Genomic DNA, 23,952 nt, shown 5'->3' on the forward strand with positions numbered 1-23,952 from the left:
TGAGCTTGGTCAAGACTCCAGCTTTTGGAGCTCCAGATGGAGACCAAAACTGAAGTGACCCTAACAGCAACTCTAACCCTAAGAATAGGGAAGGTTTCTAAGACCCACTATATCAAGATGGGATTTTGCACTTCTAATGCAACTGTCCAGAAAAAAAAAGGAGGTTAAATGCAAGCTGTGAATAATGGGAATGAACCTGATTCAGAACTAGAGAAGGGGAAAAATAGTTTGAATCATCTCTTGTAAATCCAAAAATAAGCCCCTGGGTAAACACTCATTTTAATTATTCTTCTGCTGCCAGTCAAAATCTCATGGTTACCTGCTGCTTTCCCTGCCTGCCTGTATCCACCTGTTGTCTGTTTTCAGAAAGTGTGATTTAAAGCTCTTTGGCCTGGGAAAGTCTTTGTTGTGGAATTGTGCCTTGCCTATAATAAAGGCAGTGGACCTGTAGCTTCTACTGCAATACAAATAAAGAATAATAACAGTGATACTTTTCTCATTTGAGGTTACCTGGGGATAAAGTTGCTGGAGGCATATGACTTTGATATACAGTCAGCTATGTCTCACGTCCAATTAAGCTTAACCACATGGTCTAACAAGCTCCCATTAGGCCGATGAGAGCCCCGGTCTGATAGCAGGGTTAGCTTCAAAGATTTGATGCTTGCATTTGTAGTGATTTCCTTCCCCGGTGCTCAGTTTGTGCTGAAGGGCATGAAGGGAACTTCATATTCAGATGATGCATGAGAGCTGCACTTTAGAAGACAATTGCACAATCTTTACTGCCATTTTCATCATCTTACAGCCTGCAATACAAGCTCTTGTCCTAACAGCCCTGTGCTCAAGTTTCACTGCAATGTGAAAAACAAACAGTCAAAGAAAAACCCAACCCTTGAAGGAAAAATACCTGGTTTGCAATATTGGTTTGGTTTTGGTTTGTTGGTTTTTTTTTTTCCCCATGGGGAAAAACAAAACAAAAATGTAGGTTGTTTTAAATGAGAGATGGACCCAAGTCTTCACATACTTCGAGCTTGGACAAAGGAGGATTTAGGCTGTAACGTTTTTCATTTCCCCTTTTCTTTTGGATTGGCCCTGTCTGAATCTGGGATGCAAAGAATCCCTCAACTTGCAAGAAGCAGGAATTCCAAATATGAAAGCTGAACCTACCTCTGGTAAAAACGAGTGGAAAGCACAGGCCATGAAATGGAGCAGGGCTTCAGGCAACAACACCAGGCACCTCTGAGACACACTGCCTGGCTACAGGGTACCTCAGAGAACAAGCATGGCACAAGATATAAGGGCACAAATACTTTGGTGAAAGCAGTTTTGGCAATTTAGCCACTTTGCAATATTTTGCAACATCCACGTCATTCTTAGGGATAGAATGATTAGAGAGGGATAGAATCTGTTTCCTCTGCACAACATCTAAACAGGACATCCAGCACCAGCAATTTTTACAGAACATACCGTGATGAATATTAGAGTCAGGCAGAGAATGGAAATGCGCCTGCAAATCCCCATCTGCCCAGATTGCATGGGACATTTTATAAACTCTGGGATCAATTCTGGCAATGGTTTGCATGAGTATTCACTTTAGTACACAAAGCCCTATTGAAATGAACCAGAAACTTGTACAGTGCATTTCAAAAGGACTTCGCAAAATACTAAGCAACAACTGTGCAGAAACAATAGCTCATAATAATGCCAAAGCTGCTGGTGCATCCTGTGTTCTCAGTGCAGCACTCTGTGAGCCATCAGTAGTTGTATTCACCTTAAAAAATTCAGGGAAATAAAATACAAAAACAATATTAAAATTCTGGCATCTTTCCATGAAAATCAGGAAAATTCAGTGTTGCCAAGCTGAGGAAAAGCAAGCTTTAAAGAAAACAAAAAGACCCCAAAAGCAAGGATCTTGAGTAAAATGTCTAAAAGAGACATGGTCCAAACATGTGGCACTTTAAAAAGCCTCTCGTGAGAGTTTCAAGTCTGTAAGACTCAAAGTTGGCACCCTTTAGAATTATCAAAAACAAGAGTTTCAAACACAGTGGTACCTGGAGAACATCCTGACCACGCTATGGAAAATGCTGAAACCAGAGTGGGCTGGCTGTCAGCATGTGCATTCAAACTGCTCTTGCAGTACTGGGTTCAGGCTGTGAGGTCCCTGGGACAGACTGTGGCTCCCTCAGTGTTCACAATACCTGCATTGTACAGTCAGTACTTAACAACACAAACATTTTATCATTTCACCAAGCTCTAAGACATGGAGGTGGATGCTGATGGGGTTTACATTATGCCATCTACTCACTAGTTTTAACACAATGGCTTTAAATGTCCTATGCAAATCCTACTTCTCACTGGGGCAATGAGTGAAATGGCTGAAGATATTTTAAGCAACATTAAAGCCTATTTATAGTCACATCTCCTTTCCTTCCAGCGTCCACTGGAGGATGCTGAGTGCTTCTAAGTACTCCGCCTGACCTGATGTGTTACATCAGAATTAAAACTTTAAGAATCCCTGAGAATTCTGATTTAATCTAGGAAACCACTCCCAGCACGCAGAGTGTGAGAAAGAATTGCTCCACTTCTTACAGATATGCCAGCATTGCTTCACCGTGGGAAACAGTTTCAGGCATTTTGGTTTTTAATGGCACTCTGGGCATAGATGCATGGAAACATGCTCTTTATTTCCCCTCCTCTGTACAGTGCAAATTGACAGTTATATCATAGAAATTAAAAAAAAAATAAAATATCAGCATTCACTCATTATAGCTCTTCCAGTTCATCTGCATCATAGTTTTTTCTTTGCAAAGTGAGGAACAATGCCAGTGTCGTCCTGAGGCAGATGGCTGCCTTCTTCCTTCATTTTCAGGCTCTCTTCTGCAAGTTGGGATAGATACTTCTGCAATCACATAAAAAAACCAAAGCATTGTTACCAAAACTGAAAATATTCAACGTGGAATTCTTTATGCCTTTTCAAAGTCTCACTCTTCCATCATGTCAAAAGGGAAGAAAGCACACAGAAGCCCCACTTTGGTGAAAGCTCATGCCAGGAAACATGGCTGTGTCAGGCAAACTACCTGAATACACTCAGAGCCTCAGAAATTCAGTGGTTCACTCTGTGCCACAAGGGGAAGTAGTGACAGAACTAGGAGGGCCTCTGCTTCCCATCAGTCTAACTGTGTAACTTGACCTTACCTATTCTCTACTCCCATGTGCTATAGAGCAGGAACTAACTCCACTGAGTCAACTGAATTATGCTAGGAAAGTACTGGTATGTCAGAAAACAGATGCAATTTCAGAGTCACAATTTAAAGCATATATATTACATGTTCAGTGTGTCCAGTTCAGAGATACACCTTTCGTACATTTTGTTTTAAGGGAATAATCACACTCAGTAATAACTAACACAATTTAGCAGCTTGGCTGGAGTATTTACATTTATTGTGTTTCTCAAAGATAAAGCCTTTCACTGCTTTAAGTACTCAGTGAGATTTAAAAAAACAGACATGGCCAGTGAGGCTTTCAGCCTTTTGGCAGTGCTCTTAGCTGGCAGAGCTGCACACAAAATGGATGATGAATGGGTGTGGGTCTGAAAATGGTGCTCAAAGTATTTATTCATGGTCAGCAGACATAGAAATGTATGGAAAGAAGCTTCTTCAGCAGCAGCTAGTGTAGAGACACGTGGGAAATTCCTGCATAATCATGCAGAGGTATTCTTATTAATGACTTACACATTTATCACATGCAAGAATAACTGACCTGCACATTATTAGGATAATAAAACTCCCTTTTCTAGCTAATTACCCATTCTGATTTGTTTTGAAAAGACCATCCCTCATCACTGCAAAATTTTATCTACTTGTAGGATTCCCCCAGACTACAGTTTGCTTTTTGGCATTCATGGGGAAGAGGTGAAATGTAAAATGGTTGTAAAAACACTAAGAGCTGTGTTAGGACTGCCAGGTTCTATCACGTAAATACAAGTTTTGTGTAAGAGGTACATCTGAAAGGGTCTCAGTGCTGTTAATGAATGGACATATCCGTGACAAAGTGACAACTGCGTCCTTGTTATTCAGAATATAGAGTTTTGGCTGTGGAAATTACACAACCCTCATTCTTGATCTCTGGGTGCAAAATTCCATGTGGCAGAAAGCCAGAGTAAATATTACAATATCATGCAGAGATATAGGGTCCAAAAAGGCGGGAAGACATGTTCTGTACACCATGGACTGTAATAAATCACTAACGCTTGTCATTGGATTAGATAACCCATGCAGTTTTGGTTTTTAATGATTACCAACCAAAATAAGACTGAGTTTTATACACCATGTTTATCTATCACGAGTACCACAAACACCAGTTTTGAAGTTCACAGATTCAGATTAATTTGTAGCAAAATGGCAGTCAAGCAAAAATTGTGCCTTTTTTTTCATTGAAATTCAAGTTCTGATAAATGCCTGGAAAACAGGATAAAATGCTGCACTGAGTTGCCAAGGTAGCTTCCACCAGATGAATCTGACAGCTTTTTGTGGTAGTGATGGCCAAATGATGGATTTTTTTGTACATGGAAAACACAGTGGATCTATGAATATAAACACTGACTGGGAAAATCATTTATTAAGCTGAAGAGAATGAAAATTGCAAGAAGTCTGCAAGGCTGACAAAGAAACATTTGATTTTTTGTCAGCAATTGCTATTCTTCAAGAGACATTATACTCAGATGAAGCTGACTATTTTACTTCGAGACAAAATTGTCATCATATAAAAAAGACTTTTAGAAGAAAACTGGCAAACCAGCTGTTTAGTTCTGCATTCAAATCCAAACACTGAACATACATTTTGCATGTGGCTCAAGGAGATCACATGAAAGACAACAAGTAGCAAATCAGCTATAAAAGACTCAAAGCCGTGACAGTATTTGTAACATTGTTGTTGTCACTAGAAGGTGGTATTTGGATGAAGGCAAGAGAACAGAAACACAGTCTGCAGCAGCACTCCCATAGCTTCACATACAGTCATAGTTCCGAGTTCCTGTATTGGTGGATGCACTCACTAACTTACATCATCACAGGAGAAGACTGACACTTCTTGCAGAGTGCATAAGTGAGCATTATTGCAACTAAAAGGGTTCCAGTAACACAGGACAATTATTTAAAATTTGCTAGGTTTCCACTTGAGCAGGCAAAAGTTGGCCGAGATATTTACTTCCTGTATTTAGTAAGATAAGAGGTAGGCCTCGACAGAACAGTCTGTTTTCATTACCACATTTGACAGATTTATTTTTAACAGCTTTTATAGTCTTTGTTTTTTTATCTCCACTCAGTGTTAGTTATCAACCACAGCACTCAAGGGAAATGTCATAACAGGGAGAAAAAGAGGTTATTTTCACACTAAGTCAGTTTCAGTTGGACTGTTTTTTCTTATGACTTAAACGAAATAACTTAGAAAATTAAAAAAAAATTCCTCTTCTTCCCATGGAACCGGTTTCCAGGGGCAGGGGCTGGAGTTGCTACCTTTGCTTTAGTATGAGTTTCTTCAGGACAAACTTGCATAGGATACACAGCCTGCACTGAGTGGTGCCACCTCTGGTGCATCCCTCTGGATTTTTTTGTATGAAACATCAAAAAGGCATGCAAACCAGGCACCTGCTTTTCAAGCTTGCACTTGGAGGATCCATTATGAGCAAGCATCACAGCTCTGCAGGCCCAGTCTTTATAAGCTAGAGGTCTTTGTATGATTACAGTTATGGAACTTCTGGAAAGTCATGGAGAAAATTCTCGCAGAGAAATTATTTGACTCTGAGCATCACTGGAAAACTCAATGCCTACTAGCCAGCTAAGGAAAGAGAGCTATTACTTGAAGAGAAGCAGAGTTACAGTATTTACCGTGGGCAGAGGGAAGGAACAGAGAAAGGAGGAGCAGCTGTGCTTTGCTCTTTCATGACTTTTTGCTAAGAGTATGAAAATGCCAACACGAGTGAGAATGCCAACACAAGTGTCTTCTGCACTGTACACCCCCTGCTCACAGGCAGGGACTGGAGTTGAGAGGCAGAGTCACCTTCTCTGAGGAGTCCTCAGCATGGGGCAGTGAATGCTCATGACTGATCCTATACACAGTGCATCAGAAAGCGATAAAGGCAGGGTCTTTTCATTGAACTGCAGGCACACGTGTTCTCTGCGTGCTAGTGTCAACTGCTGACACGCTCATGTTATATTCTTATGGAAACCGTACAAGTGATGACATGCTTGTGCATGTCCTTATAGAAATTATTCAGCAGTGGTGCTCTGTGTGGCTGCTCTGCAGCGCACGGGGGTGATTTCAGCGGGTCACAGGAAATGCCTGTGCGTCACGGAGCACTGCGTGCTGAGACACGCTGCACAAATTCACACCAGGGCAAAAATAAGTCTGGCAACACTACTGAACAAGTGACATGTTTAGTGCTCCTGAAATTAAGACATAATAAAGATTGCTGCAGGGCTCACTCCTGGGCGACAGAAACGTCTGGGACCCCCAAGAACAGAGAATTAAAGATCTGAGTTGCATGCTGTGCAAGTGACAAGGGTCAAATGTAGATTAGAAGACCAAACTATCACCTGACCCCATTTTACTTATGATTCAGAAGTTCATTTCAAGGATCTGTGAGTGAGAAATTAGTGTGCTAATGTTTGGAACTACTGAAAAGTTTGCTTATCTGAATTTCACTTCATCTGAATTCTGTCCACAGGGTAAAAGCTAGTTTTTTGTTGCATCCTCTACCTTACACAGAATCCTTGTTGTAGGTAGCTTCAAGTCTGTTTTTACCTGAAGATTTTTGTAGTGAACAGTACTCCTGCAGTGACTTGTCTTTGCTGTCTCTTCATTTGTGTAGAAGAGTCCACAGAGCTTGCAGTAAAAGCCAGTTCTAGGCACCACAAATTCCACACCTATTGAGAAATTCCGAATTACATTAAAGTGCCAGTTGAAACCCTTACCCCTCCCACCATAAACTTGTTTTCAAAGAAAAAAGGTGCTGTTTAATGACAGGGACAGGAAGACTGAATCCTGGATTCACTTCTGTAATTTCCCTAATTTTGCAATACTGAGCTACAGTTAAAAATCCTGTGCATTGCAAATACAGCTTTCTTTTCTCTCTTAGGTATATATATTTTAAAATGTACTTTCTCACACATAATATTGACTGGAAACTTCACTCTGTAACCTCAAGGGCTAGAAAAGCAATAGTACTTATGAGCAGTAAATTCATGCTTAAATTACAAAAACTGCTTTTTAGGATGTACTTCTTCCAAGTGTTTTACTCATAATCAGTATTTACACAGTAAACCCAATACTTTTGCTTATATTGAAAGGATAGTCAATAATTTTATGACAAAGACTTGTAAATTTCATATATCATTCAAAGAAACTTATTTCACCTCACCAGTGACATTAACAGCTACAGTTTGCCATTCATTTGGAATGAAATTAGCAATGATCTATAATCAAAAGACCCTTTCTTTCAACGGCTATCCCTCTGTCATATACCCTGTTCCTTTACTCTCCTCACATCTGTTCCGAAAAATAAATATAGCAAGTAGCCTTAAAGTGACATCTTGTTGCAAGCCCTGGGTATTGCAGTGGGCGGCCCAACGTACCCAGGGGAATGCTGAGCTCGGTGAAGACGTCCTCTTGTTCCCAGCCTGGTGGAGACTGCCTTTGTTTAGATTCCACCTCCGGGTATTCCAGAGATCTCATTTCCAGGTACCTAGAATTTGCTTAACAAATGAATAAATATATTGAATGAAAGCAGTTTATTAAAGAGACTTTTGTAAACTTCTTGGGAGTACTTTCTGGGTGGATCTGTAAATGAAGTAAAATTTGGAGAGAAAAAAATGAAGTAAATTTTGGGAAAAAATGCTTTTCCATTCAAATCAGAGGCCTATTTAGTGCAACTCCAACAGCTGTACTACACTGTGCAGTCACCCATATTTCTCTGAGTACACCATTTTTCTATTTCTAATTTCTTGTTATGTTTGGGGGTTTTTTTCATATTTTAATCTCTAAGTAGAGCTATAACATTACACGTGTCTCTGGCACAAGCACGGTCTGACTGCAGCTCTGTAACCACATGTGATAGTTGCTTGACCAGTGATGGAGCCGGGCTGACAAAGTGGCTCCTGAGATACTGGGGGCAGCAGGACCTGGTGACAGCAAATCCCCAAACCTGCCTCTTGTAGGATCCCTGCAGCGTCATTATCATCTTCTCCCTGGATCCACTCTTCTCCCATCCTCAGCCCTCCAAAGGACAGTTTCTGCTGTATGGCCCCTACCCACTAAAAGATTTTGGTTCCTGGCTAGAAGGATTGGGATGGTTGGTCCCTGCTGACCAACATTAATGGATGCAGCAGGAGATTCAAGGTGTGTAAAACACTGGATTGATTTGCTAAGGCAGATATAGCCAGTGAAAAGAAATGATGCTCTCCCTTCCTGTGATTCTCAACATATGAATTACTTTTATTTTAAAAAAGAGAAATTTGTTATCACAGAGCAACAGAATTACAGATAAACTGATCTGATACCTATTCTTCAGTTCTTAGATCAAAGAATTAGTTCCCTCACCCTGACAAAATTTCTATTGCATTGCAAATTTCACCTAGATAAGGGATATATTTTCTCATAAAACAAACATTTTTCCCAAACCAAACCCTTCCTGTCTTTCAGGTCTGTAGTTCAAAGATCTGAAGTTTCTGGCTATGAGAAAGAATTTTTCTTCACTGTTTTAAATATGTCTATTACAGGATTTTAAAAGAAAATAATTTAAAATCCCGACTGGTTGGCTTTCAAGTTAATTTTAAGCCCATCCGAGATTTCCAAATCTGCAGCAGAGAACTGGAAAACCTCCAGTAAGCTCTTAAGACATCCAGGGCCTTTGTGGAAACCTAAGTCCCACTTAAGTTGATTTCAGTGCTTCTGAGCTGGCAGCTGCATTTGCAGAGGTCTCGGAGTCTTGGACTGCAGATTCCAGATATCAAGTCCATGTCAGAAACCTGGGAAGCATGAGATGCCCTGGAGCTTCCAGGCTCCCTGCTGACAAGCTGGAAGCTGAGATGCTGAAAACACCAAAGTAACTATGCTCCTGAGATATCCAACTCTTTCATCAGCTGGCTGCCTGGGCAGCCCAGAGTAGCCAGCTTTGCCATGCCCAGGGAGTTTGCATGGCAATGTTATCGCCAAATACACCAAGTCTGGCAAGGTGTCTTCAGGCAAAACAGGTAAGTATTGAAAACCAAGTGAGTTTGAAATTTATCCTGGAGGAAGAAATTAGTTCAAAATCAGACATTCACATTAAATGTTTCCAGCACGGCACCCTCAAAAATCTTTCATCAGCTTCTTTTCACAACCCCTTGTCCATCACATGGGCTCTGGCAGCAATAACAAAAGAGCATTCCTGGCCAACACAGTCTGTTGTTTTCTACTTCATGTCACTATACACAGCCCATTCACTCAAGTATCATTTGAAAGTGTGACGAGGAACTGAACTCACTTTCAGACACTCAAGATCCCTCTTTTCTTGACAGCTAAAACATTAATATGTAGTTATGATTATATTTATTGACACTACCTCACAGCATGTCCTATTAGTTATATTAAAGGTAGAATGCAGTAGATAACAGATGATAAGGCAAGTCCTGACAAAAGGTATTTATTTGTGTTGAACGGGGCCTGAGAAGTAACAATCTACAGATGATTTCCATGTTACTAATGCTTCAGTACAGTGTGTAAGAATACCCACCTTGTCCAGAAGCCAGCCAGACATTACAGATACTTTTCTGTTGACCTTCAGAGACTGTCACTCATTTCATTGACAATTCAAAATAAATTTAGCAAGGCACTGAAAGACTTCAGCTAAACTCATGTGAACCTTGACATGACAATTATAGCAGCTTATGCCTTTTAGAAAGCTTGCAAGCTGCTTATCATATTTCCTTTACACTATTCAGCTAAGAGGCTCTAATGGTTTAGCTTGGCCAAAGCCACTGGGGTTCTTTTACTGAGCAGTTCCAAGGACAAGTCCTGATACTATTAGCAACACTTATTCTCGTTAGCAATAAATTTCAGTCTACTGTCAGAGAAAATATGCAAGGCTCTCTGCAGGCTGAAGAGAAAAAAAGCAGTAGTTACCCTTGGCCTCTGGACACTCTTGGCTTCCATGTCTTGTTTCTTCACTGGTGTTTTTAACAAGCGTTTCCGTAAGTTGTCTGCTCTCAGCTCCTTGTGATCCCATCTGTTTGTAATCATCTATAAATGCATCAGAGAGCTGGAGAGTCTCTTCTTTCAGATGAACAGAAGGTATATGGTGATCTTCAGGCTCTAAATGTGTGTCAGAGCTCTTATCAATTTTTCCTTCCTTCTGCTGGGGATCAGACTCCTTAGCAGATTGGTCTTCTTTCCATTCCTCTGGCTTCTGTTCAGGGTCCAGATTTAGGCTTGATGCTTCAGTTACAGCATCATCATTACCATCATCCTCCTCATCATCCTGACAGCCGCTAGAAGCTGCACTGCCCTTTGCTGTTCTCAAATTTGTTTCTAAAGCTTTATGGGCACATTTGTCTTCACTCCTGGTTAAGTGGCTGTGATTGTTTTTCAGTTCTAACACAGTTGACATACAGGGGCACATTTCTGAAGCAGATTTATTTTTTTGATCAACTGGTACTATTTCTTCAAGCTCAGTTATATCAGGCTCCATAATTAAATCATCTTCTCCCACTTCATCTACTGTCACTAATTCCTCCATGTTAGCAGGATACCAGGTCTCACCTTCTATTTCACTTCCACTCTCCCAGTCTCGGTCCTGTCACAAAGATGAGAGATTGGTCACAAACATTTGAGAGATTGGTGATTATAGATCAACACTGTTAAAAAGTGGGCTTTGAAACCAGGAAGAAACTTGGTCTGGCCATGCCTAACCCTCCTTGCGTTATTATTTCAAAGAACAATATGCCTGAGTGTTGTAATTTCGAACCTTATGCACAAAGACAAGCAATCTCTACTGAATTATCACACATAAACTTCACTTTGTGGAGATTCTGTAACGGCTTTGGGGATTACATTCTCTCCAGTCTCCTGCTTCTTACTTTTCTGTAAGCAGTAGAGCAAGGCACAACCTGTTACACTTTATTATGCAACTGATGCTATTGTGTGATACTCAAGGAAAAGAACCTCTCCCTTTCCTCTACCTCCATATCAGTGCAATGAAAACATACTGAACCCCAGTCGAGTCGCTGGGATTTTCACTTGGCTGGACTAGGTCCTTTAAATTCCTATGGATGTGGCTTCCTTCTGCAGTCATTTCCTTCCACCAGCAAGAGTCCTCTGCCAGGGACTGTGCTGGTAGAGACTGGCCTAAGCCTTCAGAAAAATCAGGTTTACAATTATACTCCAAGGTACATATTCTGAAATACCTCATTCATGCAGTTATGGACTTGTAGGACTCAGACACTAATACTGGACTTCAGAAGTCTTAGAATTAAAAGGTATATGTTGCTTCTAAGACACACTTGCAGCTTAGATTTCAACTCCCAGACTCCTTGTGTACACATAATCTATTAATAATCCATATTCTCCTCCTGTTTGGCCATTCCCACACTTCCCCTCCTAGAATCCTAAAACAGCATGAAAACTCTGGGAGTTGACACTGTTCTTGCCAGGAGATCAGTTTTCTACAGCAACAGATATCAATAGCTTCCATATCTGACCATCAACCCATGACCCTACAGATATGAAGCTGGAGGAATTCCAAGGACATTGCTCTCCCTGACCGTGATGCAGTAGCAGGGGTTCTGTAAAGGCATTATTTAATTAAAACCAGAAACAATCAGAAGAGGCTACTATCTATAGTTCATAGGGCCAATGCTCTGAAAAGTATTCATCATTAGTCCCCTCTTTCTCCACTAACTGACTCCATCTCCTATTTTTGGGCATGGTTTGCAAAGTTCCACGGTTCACTTGGGCATACGTTCCTTACAGCTGCCAGTGCCAAGGGCTGTGCATGTGAAGCAATGTACATGGGCAAAGAGTAACTAAAAAAAGAGTTCTGGAGACTTCAGGAAAAGCTGTCCCTTAAAGCAGAGGTCAAGATAAGGCAAGTTAATTTAGACAGCCTCCTTCTACAACCCCTTAACATGTTTCTTCATGGGGGGTTAATATTTCATTTGGGAAAACGTGCTACCAAACCTGGGGTTTTACTCATTTGGTCATATAGCTGCACTAACAATGTGTCACCGACCTTCTCTTTTCTTGTGTTTTCCAGAACCTCTCCGGATTCTTTTCCTTGTTTATTATCTGAAGGTGAGCTCTCCTCTGGAACTTGCTCCTCTTTTTCAAGCTAAAATAAATACATATACATGTATAGCAACACACAGTGGTGCTCTAGTATGTTTCTATTCTGGGTTTAGAGAATCAAAGTCACTCACAAGGTCATATTCTTTATTTCTAAAGTTTATGCAAGTCAACTAGGCTGTGAGAAAAGGCATGACAATTAGATTCCATTAGTAGAGCTGCACAAATAAGAATAAGAATTTTAAATAAAATTAGAGAGGTGTAATTTATATCACAGAATTGGCTAGAAGACAGGTGGGGGAGAATGTCAATTCATTAAAATTTCCAGCCTCCACTCCTCTGTTCTCTACATATCTGTTATGTTGGCTCAGACTTGGTAAGGAGAGCAGCAGTGTTAAAACTCTGCAGAAGACCTTAATAGTTTTGTTCATTGATGTAGGATCAGTTGAGAATTCAACTGCTTGCTCAGTTCATAATTTGGAAGAACAAAACCACAGCACTACCTGGCAGTTAGTAAAAGAGGAGCAAAGCAACATGTGAGTTCAAGACACTCAAAACTACTTCTTCCTTATGAAATAAATTACTAGGAGTAGTCCCTGGAGAGGTATGCCTTTAGCAAAGCTACTGTAAAATAACTTGAAAAACATGCAGAGGAGTGTGCAACACTGGTGATTTAGGATGCTGTCTGACATTTCTCTCTGACATCTCCTCCCAAGGAACCATACGCCACAGTGAAATATCAGCCAAAGGAGAAAGATGATAAAAGGTGGTACAAACACACATATCTGTGGCATGAGGTAGTGCTGCAGCTGGTACAGACCAGCGGAGTTATAAATCTAGAGATTTCCATCAACTTTGCCCTCACATGAGAAGAACAAACACAAGGTCAGCTGAAAACGACCGACAATGGAGCCCTGGTCAGCCAAGCAGCTCTGCAGCCTCCCGTGCCAGCAGCCCTGGGGGTGGATGGCAGCAGCGTATCACTGAGTGGGAGCTGGGGGAGGCAAGGTGGCCAAGAGCCAGTAACCAGATCCCCACAGGGTGGGGATATGAGTATGGGCTGTACTGAGACTGAGCAAATGAGGTATCTTGATCTGTTCCCCCTCCCACTTTTTCCCAGTGGAGAATCAAATCCACAAACATTGCCACCTTACAACTGGAAGTATTTCTCCAGAGATCCCGTAATTTATAGGTAAGCTGATTCAGTGGTTCTGCCATGGAAGAAGATTCCTGCCAGCACATTGAAAGGAGTGGTGTGAATTATCCCTACCACAGTTGAGAGTAGGGACATATGATTAATGGAAACCAATTCCTCTGTTGAGTTATCCACAAAGAAAATGTCCTCATAGAAAGTTCATTCCCCATTTTAGTAGCGAAACAACCATTTCCACGTATCGGCCTACAAATACTGTGCACCTCTGTAAAATATCACTTAATTCTCAGATAACTCAATCCTCATTGAGTGGAAGGAGGTTATGGAGAGCAGCTATGGGGTATTCTGTACAGACTTAGAGAGCAGGAGGGCAATTGCCCCTGCACATACAACCTGCATGCAAACAGCACACTGTCACTCGGTTTTGTTTTCAGTTGTCTGTCCCTATCCCCTCAGTGGTTACCCAAAGATTCCGTGCTTGAGACAGAATGACAGTATACCCAACACTGCAATGCATTAACAGATCTGCATGATCTGGGCAAAGACATGGACAAGAGGACCTCCAAAGGTCTCTTCTAGGACTATATTCTGTGATTTTATCATGGCAAAACATTTCATGTCAGTGGCACAACACCTACAACATATGCTCTAAGATATTTCAGAAAATATATTACTTCAGCATTTACTTTCTTTTAAATACACTTTTAGATCTCTATTTACCTCATTTTCTGGTGGTTTGGTTTCCTTCACATCACTGCCTTCAGCAGTAGCATCTTCTTCTTGGTCTTTTTCAGCTTTCTTCACCTTATTCTTCTCACTTTGTTTTTGCCTGGAGCCCTCAGATGCTTTGCCGTGCTTCTGTTCAGCCACCTCCTCCCTGGCAGCGTCGTCGCTGTAAGAATGCCTGCGTTCCCTTAACTTTGCCTCTTCCTTTCTCTTAGATCTCCCAGGTACATCCTGCTGCTGCCTCTGAAACTTGTCAGATTTTGACTTAGAGGATTTTCGGTAATAGTCATCCTCCCTGTTCTTGTAGCCAGATAAAGGGTGAAGGGAGCCAGGGGAACCAGTCCGTAAGTATTTTTCTCGGTATCCTCTGCCTCCTTCAAGCCGTTCATCCAAATCAAACTTGTCCAGCTGTCGGGAATAATGTTTCCTCTCGTGTACCCACGTGTCAGTCCTGTCCCTCTTCTCATCCCCATTCTCTCGCCATTCTCTGCTATCTCTTTCCTCTTCCCGTCGAGAATACGGGGACTGATCCCACGCCTCTCTCCCATTTCCCCAGTCAGTCCTGCTGGTCCCCACTGGGCTGTGTGGTGAACTGCAGGAAGTAAAGCTGGGAGTGTGGGATCGGGGCGACAGAGAGCGGCTGATGGGACTGCGAGAGCGGGGCCTGTCCATTCCATACCTGCTGCAGAGGGAAAAGGCAGCTGTTAACTGGCTGACCCACTATTGACTACCAAGTTCTTGTACACTGGAAGCTCATGGGGACTGCCCTGGGGACTGTGAACCTGAGACCCCAGGCCTTTCACAGACATGCACTGCACAGCTGCAAACACAGTGAATAGGAGAAAAGGCAGTGTCATATCCACAGAGCTTAACCAAATCTCCATAGAACTGCCAAGAATACATTCATTCATTCTTAAAAGCATCTCATAGGGGTTTAGCATTAAAAGCTTATAATATGTTAATACCTTTACAATGACCCTAATGTCTGCACCCTGAATACTCACTCAGCTAGGGCATCTCTGACACAAAAGTGACAATGGCCACCTGTTTAAAAGAGATGTTTTAGGACTGTAATTCCTCTCCAATTTTGCTGGAAGGTCCAGAAATCAGGCAGATCAGAAATGTACCCCAATACATTTTAATCTGAATCCACTCCTTCCCAGCAGGTCTCACAGCACCCCTACCCTTTATGCTTTTCACTCAGTAGGGAAGAAAGTGGAACAGTTTCATTTCTGCGTTCTTCACATGCCAGGCGTACTTTCTGAGTCATCATCAGCAGCAGGAAAGAGATCTTTTATTTTCATAACACGCACAGTTTCAATCTGATCTCATTATACAGGTCCTGTGCCTACCATTGGACTATATAAAAATACACACTATTCTATAAGTGAAATCCAAATTAGGAAAGCAAATGAAATAAGAGAGGGAAGCACAGGGATAATGCTGCTTCTACCTACAGGTTTACAGACTTCCAGTTCCAAACTGTGGAGAAACTTTACCTGTCCACTTCACGCAGCAGGTCCCTCTCCCTCTGCGAATGGATGTCCTGGATGATAGCAGCCACATTCTTACCTGGTTTCTAACAAAAACAAAGAAACTGCTTAGCATGTTGCACTACTCTCCAAGCTAATATAGGTGATTTGTCCTTCAAGAAACAGTATCCATGCATTCAATTACACTATTGCTCAGAAATATTTAGTTTCAGGGTTGTGGTTACACTCTTTTCTGCAGCTGGTTTCTCAATAACACGATCAAAGCGGTAAAATGATACAAATGGAAAGTTTGCTCCATTACGTTGTAGCACTGTCTCCTCATACTTGGCTGCTATGACAGGCTTTGAAAACTGGCTCGTCCTTCCCTGTTACACAATCACTACAGAGAATTTTCTAGGAACTGGATCTAAGAGGAAACAAAACAGACAATTTTTCTAGTATGGAATTAAATATGTATAGCAGCCTATCTCTCATCCTCTGGGAGTGAAATGCTTTATCTTCATCTCAGAGTCAGTCCATTCTGTGGTATAGCTCTAGAAGACCATGCTTAGATAGGAGAGCTTCAGAAAAGAAAGATGTGTACTGGAGTGTTGATTACTCAAAATTCAAGATCATTTACGAAGAATGCACTACACAGGCTGGAGTGCATGCAATTTGTCAAACACTTGGAGCATGCACAGCTGAGCAACATAATCATGCAGGAACTCAGCAGTTTGTAGTGGTAAATAGCTCATGCATATACCCCCTTCTACATTGTGCTTTTATTTGTTTGCTTTCTTGCTCATGCAGAGCAAAGTAATTCTATAACCTGAAAAAACTGCCATTGAAAGAGCAGAAAAATCTTCCTGAAATCTAGGCAAACCACCACCTCTCCTTGGTAACTCCTGCCTCTACATCAAGATGCACAGCCTCCACCACCTAACATCTGAATCCCTCAATGTACCACACTTAGAAAGACTGCCCTGGTTTATGAACTTCTGGCAACTCCTTTGTCTCCTTAAACCATTATACAGATACAAGAGAGAAAGAGACTTTTCCAAGGGTTAGACCAAACCATCTGAGTTCCTTGTTTTATCTCAAGGCTCATAAAAGGCCTCTTAAATTGGAACATTACAGAGCTGTTTTATAAAATAACTTCGTGCCATGTTAGTAAATACAATATGGAGCTTTTAAGCTCTGCATTACCAGTTCTGGTCCAAGTTACCATGAAATAAAAACACCCTCTTAGCATTACACATGGCAGTAGATAAGCCTTCATAAATATGTTCACAAGAGCAGTGATTTTTGGACATCACCCAGATGTCTACAACAGAAGTGTCACACACTCTACAGATAAAGTCTAAAGGCTATTGCTCTGTTCTGAGTCTATTTAAAAAAAGAAAATTGTGTTTTTTAATTTAGGTCATTCACAAGAAGGAAATAAAAAGAAATCAATGTGCTGTTTGGCCATTACTGCTTGGTATCAAGATTGTACTATGGCTCAAGCATGCAAGTAGTGAAAAAGACATTGCTTCAGGCTTAATGCCTGACTAAAAGGACCAGACAACCTTATTTTGCTGACATCTTGTATCTAACACATGGCTGTGTTTTAGACCTTTTTTAGACCAAGCAATGTGGGGAGGGAAGCTCAGAAGGGATTTTTGAAATGGTTTGAGTGGACTAGAGAAAATGGGGTCTCTTCCAAAAGTTAAAATTTAGAACAAAACCAAGCAGCTAAGTATAAAATATCATTAAAATATATTTGTTAATTTATCTTTCTTAATTTCTTTTTCCATAATAATAAAGCTTCAATTAGAAGTCAGTAATCAGTAAAGATTTTTTTTTAGATGTATTCTCCAGGACATGCCACAGAAACTCAGAAAATTTGATCAGGAATAACTGTCTTACCTTCAGCTGCAATTCCTTGTATCTTTTAGACATCCTAATAAGTAACTTGTCATCATTTATCATAGCAGGTTTTTCTTTGTAGTACTGCACCATGGCTTGAGCTGCTTCACTGTAAGCCATTTCCAGAAAGGCCTAGCACAAATGGGGAGAACTTTACAATCTATTACATTATTAAAAAATGAAGTATAAGAGAGAAAAGGCAGCAAAATAAGCTTCCTTTAGATTCCTCCTATGCAAAACGTCTTGATAGTACAAAACTGGGTAGCTTTCCAGCCCTGAAGCTGAAACAGTAACATTCGGTCCCTTTCTCAGCCTTCTTTTAACTGCAAGAAATGTTTTCAAACCAGCTCTTAAAGCCAATATGCGACTTTAGAAGCCAGTTTAGTTAAAAACTGAATGACTGGTATCTAATCTTTCTTGACTGTCAGTGTTCAAGGCCAGGCTGGATGGGGCTCTGAGCAACCTGGTCTGGTGGAAGGTGTCCCTGCCCATGGCAGGGGAGTTAGAACCAGATGGTCTTTGAAACCCTTTCAAGCCAAACCATTCTGTGATACAGTTATTTTGAAACATTACAATTTCAAACACTGACCACTGGTGTGGATTTTACATCCAACCATATTGTTTGCTGCAGGTATGTGAGAGAAGATATTCTACTCTTACCAGCTTACACCACTGGTGCACTTAAGTTACTTAGGGCAGACTTAAGCTACCATGAAGAATAAGACAAGTCTGAAAGTAACCCTACTAAATGGCTAAGAGAAGGCAGCCAAGCTATTCCCTTTAAAAATATTATTAAAAGCACAGTTTTACAACACTTCTCCATTGAGATTTCTGTGTTGGTTTTTTTTTTTTTTAACAAGAACTATGAGGCAGTGGCCATGTTTGTGTCTGTTGTCATCTCATTCTGTGAACACCAACTGCTTTTTTTATTTTAGGAGTAGGCTTTATATATATAACTTTCTATTATAAAATAAGAGATTTTCCCCAAACACTCTGTCTCAAGCCAATAGATGTCAATACTGGTGCCCTAAATGCACAGTACCTGATTAGTGGATTTCATGAGGATATAGTTGGTGACCTTTCCAAATGGGAGGCCCAAGTTAATGACATCATTCTCCGTGCAGCTTCCCTCAGGGAGGTTGCAGATGTGAACAACTCGACCCAGTGTAGATTTCCTCTGGGCAAACTGGGAAAAAAACCAACTCAAACCAATGTTTTTATCTTAGATATTCAATCCACTAGATTAGATACTACATTTTTGCAAAAAATGCTCTGCTCTGTGTACCTGTTATTAAGGACAAATATTCTTCTTTTAAAACTTGCATTTTAACATCCTGGTTTAGAAATAAAAATGTTTAGAAATACATGTTTAACTGCAGTGCAGGTTGCAATGGAGTCTCCATCCCTGGATATTTACAAAGTCCAGAGAGGATTTCTAGAGGAGATGCTCCCCTTCAAATAGGATTAATGATATTGCTGTAAAAACTAACTGCTCACTGCAGTCCCTGCTGAATTTATGGATGTCAGAAATCAGTTTAGGTGACTACAGAGGTGTTCAGGACGGCAGGGGCTGAATTTAAATCTTTCTTCTGCCATAGTGGAAAAGACTGGGCCAGGAGTAAAAGTGATCTCATTTAACTCATGAGAGGACACACAGCTCTACCTCGAGTCAGAAAACCTTCTACTTTCCCCTCTCATTGCAACAACATGCAGTAGGAGGGACTTCTGCCCTGGGGGCACAGTCAGCACTGGACACGTCTCCCAAATTGGTCACTGACAAGTGACCACGTCTCCCAAACTGGGCTGGCACAGGCCCATAGCACCAGAGTGGTAATTGCTTTCCAAGGGTGGAAGTCTATTTTAGAGTGCTGGGGCAGTTCCCAGAGAACTGCCCATCTCTCTGACATGGAAAGCAAGCTCTACACTCTCTATGCAAAGAGGCATCAGGGTATACCCAGACAGAAAGTTAATTTACCCCATCTAATGACAAGCAACAAATCAGTCACATGGGATTAAATCTTTCCAGACTACTGCCATGTTTATGACCTCTGCTGTTAGGATTTTGCTGGAGAAGTAACTCTACCTTCAATTAAAATTGTGCCATTCAAAGGAAGATGCAAATCACGTAATCTCGTGGGATCAAGTTCACCAGAGCCATCACAAATGTTTGGCTTGTCAGCAAGTTCACAAGTTACAGAGCTAATGTTATCTTATTTACACCTTCTTCTCATTGCCTTCCTTCCAGGCTTCACCACTTAACCATTTGTGTATTTTTGCTGCAGCAAGACCCTGCATTATACAGTGGTCTGCTACTTAGCTTGCATCTCACAGAGCCTGCCCAGGTGTGTAAGGTAAGTCAAAGAAGTGCAAAAGTCCATAAGTAAGATATTTTCTCTAGCAGAAAAATAACAAAGATCTGATCCCGAGAAAAAGATGAAGCAACTCAACTCCACTTGAACAGAAGTGATGTCTGTATGTATCTGGCATAACAGAAGTGATGTCTGTATGTATCTGGCATGGTAGCACGTAGCAGAGAACAGAAGAACACAACTATAGCCAGCAGAGGAAAAGGAAACAGTAAATGCAGTCCCAGTGCACAAACACCCCAGGTTACTGGGCATCTTCTGTTTATTTTGTTAGATCTGGTAAAAGATAGTGTGTAAGAGTCTATGGGACTAGACTTGGCTGTTCTCTACGTTGGTTCCAGAGCCCATGTTCCAACACACGCTCCTCAGTACATTAAATCAAACAACTGTAAGTTGCTACCACTTCCCCACAATTGGCAATGGCTTAAATTAAAATGCTATGCCATAAACCTGCTGTAATTCATGATTAAGAAGTGGTCACATACTCATGCCAGAAGTCAACAGGCTGTATCAAGCAATGATCTTGTCAGCTGATTGCAGTTAAATTGGATCTATTCATTAAATAGGGCTGTAAATCACAGCCAGAAAAGGAATATACAGCTTCCAAATCCACAATCAGGAAGTTAAAGGAGCTGTTGCGTGACAAGTGTTGAATGCATTTTTCAATAAGATTCTAAGTTAACTTGCTTTGTAACTGATGTCTATGGGGGTTTACCAATGCAGCTTTTACCAATGATATTACAAAAAAAAAAAAAGATGCACAGCAGTGAAATGCACCTCACATAATTTGTAATATTATTTCACCAAATTATTACAGCTTTTTTTGTTTGTTTACTTCTTGTTTTTCAAGTTCTTTATCCCTTTCTTAAGCTTCACATGAATTTTTTTAAAGACAATAAGAAATGGCCAATCTCATCTCCCCAGTGCTAATGTCTCTCCACGCCCGAGTCAAGACTGGCAGCATTTGCCTTTTAAAGACGGATAGAGTTATTTGCAGATGGACAGCACAGAGCAAGCCCTTCCAGAAATCTGAACACTTTGTTTATGATTACATGCAGGGTCAAGTATAATCTCCCACTGCTCAGTTAAATGGCAGCAGCTTAGCTGAAAGTGAATACTACCGTGCAAAGGTGCAATAAATTATAAGCCACCTGGGTTGCAGAGTGAATGACAGCTGGCAAACTTGGTCTTAACACCTCTAATATAGCTCCCTGTTCATCTGATGAGCTTCTGAAGAAAAAGAGGATTTACAGGAAAATCAAAGTTATTGTTTCTTTTATCTCTCATAATACTGCAGGTCATTCAGGAGGAGGATTTCTGCAGGCAGCTTAAATGATAAATAGTGACAGATTCTAAGGAGAAATGACACTGGTATTAGCAGTAATTTCATTTGTTGAGAAGCTGACAGACATGATGAAAAGGAACATTCCTCTGCACCCGCTGCTACTCCACCTCTGACCTTGGAGGCAGCTGTCATGAGCAGCTCTGCTCTTTGCTCCCCTGCACACACAGTGTCTGTGACAGGCAGAAACTAAAACCCCTTCAAATAACCTCTTGCACAGTAAAACTGCATGGTAGAAAATTGGTTGGATTAAGGAAATCTGGGTGACCTTCCTGTAAGCAATGCCTGCTGCAAACCGGAGTGGCACAGGGACACAACTCAGCCTTGCTTTTCAGAGTGTCTGAGACCACATCAGGATATATACACAAAAGCTAACAAGGTGAAAACTTGAACCCCTGGATTACTGCTGCTATTCCATGAATGCCCTAACATAAGTTCTTGGTGTCTCCAGCTTTAGCTGCAGCTTTCTGATATGTGATGAGTTTAATTTTAACCTAACAACTTTGTATTTTCATTATGAATACGATTTGCTTTTATTTGCCTTTTTTTTTTCCTTCTAAAATATTTCTGTTTTGTTAGTGTAAGAACCACTTTTAATGTTGTGGGGTTTTTTTTCTGGCATTTTTTGATTAGAGCTAGGAATTCAAGTGTGCATTAGAGCAATATAACTGGGGACCTGTATTGAATGCAGGGTGGGGACCAGTACACCTAAACCATGGAAGGCTTTACAACAAAGCAAACTTGCTGATAGGCCAGCAGTGGCAGTAGATGCTATAAATACTACACTAAAAGAAGCTAAGGAACAGTTAGTCCAGTATAATGAACTGATCTGGAACCTCCAGGTGAATAACAGCGAAGCTGCAGCCACTATCTTTGCCACTGCTGCAACCCGGGAGAAGGACCCCAGCGTGGGAGAGGCAGAGAGCAACTGATATAAATAAATAACCAGAGAAATAGAAGGCTGCTTAATGGGATAGATACTGAGAGTAACTAAAGACTAATCCAAATATTCATTCCAAGCTGAAGCTGACCTCCCTGGGTTGAAATGACTCAGAAAATGAGGGAGAAAGGTCAATGGGATACCCACAAAACCATTCACCCAGCTGCCCAAATCTCCCTGATAAGAAAACAACTTTTAGCACTGGAAAAGAAACAAAACAAAACAAAAACTACAATCAAACTCATATTTAGCCAAAATCAAAAGCATAAAAGAGCTGCAGGGAAGTTGAAATAACAGACTGAATATTCAGATTATTATTTGAAAGGAAGCCCTTGGGGTTTAAATTCCAGTAAGCAGAAGTGACTTCTACAAGAACCTTGACACAGAGATCAGTTTGCTTAGGTACTCACTCTTACCCCTGATGGAGGAGAAGAAAATGTAGGACCTGGCTGGCCATAGGATCTTGCTGGCGTAGTGATAAAAGATGTGCCGACATTTGGTGGATAATCTAAATAATGGATTACACACATGAAAATCTTGACTAATATCAACTGCATTAATGTGCTCAATAAGCAGTGCCCCATTTACATAGTAAGTAATGTCATAGCCTCTACACCAAATTATACACTGTTTTGTTGTACTGTAAAAAACAGTCACTGTTTGAAAGAAAAATAAATTCATACTTAGAAAGGCACAGTATTGGCTTTTAACCTTTCTGTGCACAACCTCTCAAGATTTTTCCTTGGAAACTTTTATCACTTTTCATTTAAAAAGCCCACTTCTCCCCAGAAAGTGAATTCCCTTTCAACTAAAAGAATTGTTTTTAACTATTGCACATACAACCATTTACCTTCGATACTAGGTGGATTGAAAACTGCTGCATTATTTGGTGATAAATGCAATGTTCCATCTGCTGAGCTTAACATACACCGGATACCAGTGCTGGAAAAGAAAGAAAAGAACTTTAGAAGCATGCATAATGTGCCATAAATATTCAAGCTTAATTATTAGGCAGCAAATTCCCAGTGTAAAGCCACTGAAGTAAGCGACGCTCTGTTAGCAGTTCAATTTGAAGAGTGACTCTAAAATAATACTTACTTATCTGAAAAAGCCATACATTTTTGGATGTGAAGACTTCCCTTAATGTGCTGATCCCAGTCCTATGTTGAAACAAAGAAATGATGAGCACAGGAAAAATCCTGAGACAAATTTAAAAGAGATTATTCCTCTATTCAGTTTACCTTATTCTAAAACCAATACTGAGATGCTGAAAATCAAACCATGTGATGCTGGAGCCAAGCATCCAATGCATTATTATTTATCCAATGCATTATTATTCATCCAATGCATTTTCATTATTTGTAGGTTAAATTATAGGTTACTTTACAAAAGCAGAGCTTCTCTGTATTTACTTTTAAATTCAGTATATTTCAATTAATTAAGTTACTTCACTCTAGCTGAAGAGCTCATCCTGCAAGGTGCTAAGCACCCTCAACTCCTGCAATGTCCATAAAGAAGGTGTCCAGTACTCAGGGCAGCCACAACGCTGCTTATTATTTCAATAGATTAGCAGCATTTGTCAAGGGACATTCAGCTATTTACACTTCTATGATCCAACTGAGGCAGTGCATTAAACACCACCTAACAGACCCACTGAAACTCACTGTAATAACATCTCCCCTGCTCTTTCTAAATGTTTAATGAAAAGAAAATTCCCAGTATGCCCTACACCC

The 23,952-nt window shown here is 40.7% G+C and overlaps 1 protein-coding gene across 4 annotated transcripts in view; it reads right to left on the reverse strand.

Moving 5' to 3' along the window:
* Window positions 1-2,660: 2,660 nt before the first annotated feature.
* RBM20 (RNA binding motif protein 20) overlaps window positions 2,661-23,952 on the reverse strand; it is a 100,400-nt gene continuing 79,108 nt past the window's right edge. For 2 of the 4 annotated variants that reach the window (XM_051800445.1, XM_051800448.1), the window contains exons 3-14: window positions 23,318-23,379; window positions 23,070-23,161; window positions 22,636-22,727; window positions 18,614-18,757; window positions 17,572-17,703; window positions 15,691-15,770; window positions 14,186-14,873; window positions 12,260-12,358; window positions 10,156-10,825; window positions 7,629-7,748; window positions 6,799-6,920; window positions 2,661-2,896 (exon numbers count right to left, since the gene is read on the reverse strand). In XM_051800445.1, coding sequence (XP_051656405.1) covers window positions 2,786-2,896; window positions 6,799-6,920; window positions 7,629-7,748; window positions 10,156-10,825; window positions 12,260-12,358; window positions 14,186-14,873; window positions 15,691-15,770; window positions 17,572-17,703; window positions 18,614-18,757; window positions 22,636-22,727; window positions 23,070-23,161; window positions 23,318-23,379 — 2,412 coding nt within the window. In that variant the 3' untranslated portion in view covers window positions 2,661-2,785. The remainder of the gene's footprint in view (window positions 2,897-6,798; window positions 6,921-7,628; window positions 7,749-10,155; window positions 10,826-12,259; window positions 12,359-14,185; window positions 14,874-15,690; window positions 15,771-17,571; window positions 17,704-18,613; window positions 18,758-22,635; window positions 22,728-23,069; window positions 23,162-23,317; window positions 23,380-23,952) is intronic. The other 2 variants (XM_051800446.1, XM_051800447.1) reach the window with 2 other exon arrangements.

Source organism: Manacus candei, unplaced genomic scaffold (genome assembly GCF_025592945.1).
Source record: "Manacus candei isolate 608988 ecotype Guabito, Panama unplaced genomic scaffold, ASM2559294v1 h1tg000050l, whole genome shotgun sequence".
Taxonomy (NCBI): domain Eukaryota; kingdom Metazoa; phylum Chordata; class Aves; order Passeriformes; family Pipridae; genus Manacus; species Manacus candei.